This window comes from Panthera uncia, chromosome D2 (genome assembly GCF_023721935.1).
Source record: "Panthera uncia isolate 11264 chromosome D2, Puncia_PCG_1.0, whole genome shotgun sequence".
Classification (NCBI taxonomy): Eukaryota; Metazoa; Chordata; class Mammalia; order Carnivora; family Felidae; genus Panthera; species Panthera uncia.
Window position 1 is genome coordinate 17,034,915 of NC_064818.1, and position 5,779 is coordinate 17,040,693.

Genomic DNA, 5,779 nt, shown 5'->3' on the forward strand with positions numbered 1-5,779 from the left:
TCGCGAGGAGCGGGACAAAACCAAGAGGAGCAGGGCTGGGTTGAGGGGCCACAGGATGCAGGGACTTGATGATAGGAGCCAGTGTCCAGCAGGGGGAGCCCACGAGACTCGCCCCAGGGCCATCCGCAAGCCAGCACTGTGAGGAAAGACCCCCAGTGCCATAGGATACAGCGGGAAACCAAAGGCTTTGGGCCCCACTGCCTCCAGTCCCAACCCACCCTACACCCAGACCCACGATGGGGAGGAGGATGAAGTGTCTAACCCCACCTAGGGAGGGAGCTGCTCTTGGAATGGTCTGCAACATTCTACTTAAACGAGAAGGTGCTGAGATGCGGGAAGTTTCCCAACTCACTCTCCCTACAAGGCAGGGCGCCACAAGGAAGAATGGGCGAGACAATGGAGAAGCCATGTTCTCTTTTTCCCACTGATGGCAGCATGCACCCTCTCCCTCCACCGAGTGGGGGCAAACACAGACACATGCCAGAGTCACTCTGATAATCAAGCCCCCGAATCTGCGTGGGGCAATGAGGCCGTGAGAGAAAAATCGCCGTGGGAAGGCAAGGAAGCAGACTTCGTTCCGGGTCGTGTGGCAGCTGACACAGAATCGCTCTGTCCGCCATCCCGGCAGGCTGTGGTAAAACGAATTGAGAGACCCATGTCAGAAAGAGCAGCCTAAGTGTCCGTCTCCAGATGAACGGACACGCAAAATGTGGTAAATCCATACAATGGAATATTATTCAGCCAGACAGAGGAAGGAGCATGGCTAATGTGTCTCACGGTTCATGCTGGTTCTCAGCTGGGACCTCAGCCAGGGCGAGCCTGAAACCCTGCACGGGCCCACCAATGTGGTGTTTCCTACTGTCTGCCCTCCCAAAGGACAAGTGTCCAATGTCAGAGCACGGGGGACAGGAATGGTCTGAGTTAGCTCTTGTCCTAAGAGTAGCTTCGGAAACTTCTGAAGACCCATCTCGTCATCCCGGTAAGACTCCCTGCCATGTGGCCATAAAGAAACACCTATGACATTTATCCCGTGACCCACGTATTACTTTCTAGAATGCTGAACGTTCAGCAAAGCTAGTGAGTGGTCGACTTATTGGCGAGCTTGGGTTGATGCTTCTTGCCTTTAAAAGCCAACTACTGTAATTGTTCCCGTAGATGGGTACAGCCTTTTACAAGTTTCAAAGCACTTTTAGTTCTTTCCCTATCATTTTATTATTTAGCTTCTGAAAATAACGCATATCCGTCAAGGTTCTAACTAGTTTGGGCAGGAAAGGACTTTATTAAAACATTATCAGGGGCCTCGAGGAGCCTGCAGGGGGCCGAGGCCAAGTTTGGGGGCTGTACCACCCCGGGACTGCCCAGGGGAGATACCGCAGTGACACCCCAACAGTGCTCCCTGGAAGGAGCCCCGACGACAGCTGCTCAGAAAACTCCAGTCCTTTGCCTCCATTCTTGGAAGCAGATCCCATTGGTGCTTCTTGTTCTCCCACCAAAGCCTCACGCGGGTACGTCTGATCGGCGGGGCTCAGGTCGCTAAGCTTGCATCGGGGGCAAGGTAGAGTGAGAAAGTGCTTTTCTGGCTTCTCTTCTGGGGACAAAAGGTACAGTGGGAAAACTCCTCAGATGTAGGAAGAGTGTCCAAGGGATGCTGGCAGTCACAGATGATGGCAAACACGATGAAGTGTCACCAGACCAGCAGAGGCGGGGTTTTAAGGCCTTGAAACAGTTATTGTTGAGTTCTTGATGATTACAGACAATCATTTACTGTAGAGTCACAAGAGGTCTGATAAAAGAGCACCAGTTTAGATTTCTGTAACCAGTAACGTCCGTGTACTGACCCTGTGAGAGTTCTTTGAAAGACCTGGCCAGCTTTGGTTGCCACAGTTTCCCGGTTGATTCTTTCAAACCCCATTTGAAGCAGAGCTCAAAGCTCTGTGCTCACTGGGTGGCTGCATAATTGCTTTAATTCGTTTATGAAACACAATTCTCTCTCCTCGCTTCTGCCCTGCTCCTTTGATACATGCTCTGCAGCCGGGTCCCGAACGGATAGGATTAGTGCTTCCCACCGCGTGCGGCGTGGGAGGGATGGGGTGTTACATCGCTAAGCCGGGGACACGTCTCCAGTTTAGGTGGCAGGGACTCAGGCTGTTTCTTCCGACATGCGGGGCGAAGTCAGCGAGAGAATTCTTTAATAGTTTCATGCGAGCGCATTCTGCTCGTCACACGCCAAAGGGGAGCTGGAGACCAGGGAGGAAGATAGAGGGCACAGAACAGGTGAGGCGCCTTGTGTCAAATGACCGTCCCCTCACCGCCCCCACCACCAGCCCAGGAATTTAACTGTGTGCATTTGAACACACACATCCCAAGACAGATCGAAGACAGGTCCTTGGCAACGTGTCAGAACATAGAGAGACGAGGGAAGGTGCCAAGGAATCATCCTTCTGGGTTCTAACCCAGACCATAGATACAGCTGAATGCAATCAAATGTGATAGGCGTTTAGGGCGAGATGGGTCAACATGGCTTAGGCTTAAGACTGAAACAGGACTCCTCGCTTCCTGCACCCTGGATTGAAAAGTGATTACCAGGGAGTAGTCTACCCAGCCCAATGCACCTTTGCTTGCCCCAGTGATATGAAGATTTTTGTCCCGCGTTTTCTTTTGGGGGTCTTCTGGTTTCAGCCTTTATGTTTAAGCCCATGATTCATTTCTAGTTAATTTTTGGATATGGTGTGAGGTAACGGCGATGATTTGTCTTCCCATGCATCCAGTCAATGAGAGAAATGCTTTCCAGCCAGTCCCCGAGAAGAACAAGTCTGGATCTTTCCCAGTGTATTCCTGGCAGTGGTCCAGCATAGCTTCTCCTCTGAGCAGGCCAGTGGTAACCGATCGAGTAACTGGAAGAAAATCCTCAAATTTAATAATATCCCCTACTGGGTTTCTAATCAGTTTCAATGGTGGTTCATGCGTTTGATCCATTTCCCCTTTTCAAACTGATTCCTGTAGACCACGTCAATTCACCTGTTTAAATCAAGCCTGAGAAAATTATAAGGCAACAAGTTAAAGTACACACAAGAGTCATACTGGGGCGCCTGGGTGGCTCAGTGGGTTAAGCGTCTGACTTCGGCTCAGGTCATGATCTCACGGTTTGTGGGTTCCAGCCCCACATCTGGCTCTGTGCTGACAGCTCAGAGCCTGGAGCCTGCTTCAGATTCCATGTCTCCTTCTCTCTCTGCCCCTCCCCTACTCGCACTCTGTCTCTGTCTCTCAAAAATAAATAAACATTCAAAAAATCAAAAAGAGAGGCGCCTGGGTGGCTCAGTCGGTTGAGCGTCTGACTTCAGCTCAGGTCATGATCTCGCAGCTCGTGAGTTCGAGCCCCACATCGGGCTCTGTGCTGACAGCTCAACACCTGGAGCCTGTTTCAGATTCTGTGTCTCCCTCTCTCTCTGTCCCACCCACTCGCATTCTGTCTCTGTCTCTCTCAAAAATAAAGAAACATTAAAAAAATTTTTTTAAAAAATCAAAAAGCATTTCATTAAGTACTGAACTTTTATTCTTAACCCCATGGCTGGACAAAAGCCCTATTTTTTTTTTTTTTTTTTTTTTTTTTTTTTTTTTTTTTTTTTTTTTTAGCAGAAATAGAGCAGGCACTGGTGACTTGGTTGGTTGAGCCTCTGACTCTTGATTCTGGCTCAGGTCATGATCCCAGGGTCATGGGATCGAGCCCCAGATTGGGCTCCCCACTGAGCATGGAGCCTGCTTAAGATCCTCTCTCTTTCTCCCTCTGCCCCTCTCTCCATTCATGGCCTCTCTCTCTCTCTCTCCAAAACAATAAATGAAAAAAAGAAAAAGAAATAGGGCAGGCACCCTTTTCCCATCCTGTGCAATGGTGTGCATAGAAGCCATGTCCAAATAAATCCTAGAACCTAGATGTCATAGAGAAGAGAACAGCCATCAGTTTGATGAACCACTGGAAATGGGGATCTTTGCAGCTTTGGCTTATAACACTTGACTGGTACATTCTTGGATAGAAGTTCATTATTGGTGTGTGTATAAGATTACTTAGTTTCCCCTGAGGAGCAGAGGTGTGTTGTAGCTGTTTTAGGAAGAGTCTAGAAATTCCGCTCTTAAAAACACCAGGTCTCTAGCCTTCCTTTCGGCCGGAACTGCCATCTTCCAGTAATTCACCAAAATGACCCACACAAAGGGAAAGAGGAGAGGTACCCGCTGGATGTTCTCTCGGCCTTTCAGAAAACACGGAGCTGTTCCTTTGGCAACATACATGCGAATCTACAAGAAAGGTGATATTGCGGACATCCAGGGAATGGGCACTGCTCACAAAGGAACGCCCCACAAATGTTCCCATGGCAAAACTGGAAGAGTCTCCGACGTTGCCCAGCGTGCCGTTGGCATTGCCGTAAAGAAACAGGTTGAGGGCAAGAGTCTTGCTAAGAGAATTAATGCACGTGCTGAGCCCGTCAAGCACTCAAAGAGCCGAGACAGCTTCCTGAAGCGTGTGAAGGAAAGCGATCAGAGAAAGAAGGAAGCCAAGGAGAAAGAGACTTGGGTGCAACAGAAGCGCCAGCCGGCCCCACCCAGCGAAGCACACTTCGTGAGAACCGACGGACAGGAGCCTGAGCTGCTGGAACCCATGCCCTATGAATTCACGGCATGAGAAATGTAAAATAAATAAATAAATAAAAGACTTCGAGACTGTAAGAAACCAACAAGAAAACCCACCCGGCATAGGAGTATCGAGGAGAGGCTATGATGCTTTTGAGTGGTCAGGGAGAGCTCCTGGAGGATTCGGTGCCTGATGCGATCATTGAGTCCCGAAGAGGGCACGACAGAAGGGATGGCGCGGGGAGCAAGGGCACAGAAGGAGAGTGGCGTGCCTGCGGCGGGTGGCGATTAGACTGGCGGGTGGGGCATGGAGAAACTGTGGTCCCGGCAAGCAGTCCGGAGACAGGCAGCCTCCCTAAATCCTGCAGGTACACACACCCTATTTCCCTGACTAGGATATCACGATTATGAGATGCGTGAGTATTTTGTATGGTACGGAATGGGAATTTTGCCTGTCAAACCGTGATATAGCTTTCATGGTAAGACGCGTCCCAATTTCAAAGATGTTAAAGGGTGTGGTAAAAGCGTAGTCAGTGTGGGAGCCAGCCTCTGGGGTGACCACAAAGATTTCCACGTCCTGGTATCAGCACCCTGGGCTGTACCCTCCCACATTCGGCGGGACGGACCAGACTTTCTTATGCCGAAGGCAGCTGCAACGATTTGGGGGCATGAGAGCTAGATGATAATAACAAGGTTTGGGAAGACGGAAACCGATCAGGGCTTGCGATAGGAATTTGAGCTGGAGAGGTTATCAACGCCGCGGCTTATTTCCAGCAGGAGGACGTCAGTTTCGACTTAGCAGAATCCTCATTTTCTTGTCCTTCAGGCCACCTGCCAGGCTCAGCATCCAGGCGAGCCCAGCTTCTCCATTCCCAGTGCCTTGCTATCACCTCACCCCAGTTAGAAATTTCTCTTCTCGTTGCCACGCCCTCCCTCATAACATCCTTCCATGGGACCATTCCAGCAGCTGAAGTCCGTCTGGGGCAAGTATGCTGAGAGCCCAGGGCCAAAGCGGGACCAGGCTCTGGGAGAGGATACGGTGCGTGCTAAGTCCCTGCAGAGGGAGGACAGGGCAGGAGGAGGTCCTGAAGGAGGAGTCAAACAGCTGACTCTAGATGAAAGTCTACAAGAACAAAAGCTCCCTACAAATAAATTG

At 50.3% G+C, this 5,779-nt stretch overlaps 1 protein-coding gene across 1 annotated transcript; it reads left to right on the forward strand.

Moving 5' to 3' along the window:
• Positions 1-4,189: 4,189 nt before the first annotated feature.
• LOC125932631 (60S ribosomal protein L21-like) lies at positions 4,190-4,676 on the forward strand. The gene has a single exon (XM_049645054.1). It carries the CDS (start codon positions 4,193-4,195, stop codon positions 4,673-4,675), a length of 483 nt encoding a protein of 160 aa, XP_049501011.1. The 5' UTR covers positions 4,190-4,192; the 3' UTR covers position 4,676.
• Positions 4,677-5,779: the final 1,103 nt, after the last annotated feature.

Excerpts from the sequence above, each read along its gene's own strand:
- LOC125932631 (XM_049645054.1), top strand. The coding sequence starts at position 4,193 with ATGACCCACACAAAGGGAAAGAGGAGAGGTACCCGCTGGATGTTCTCT.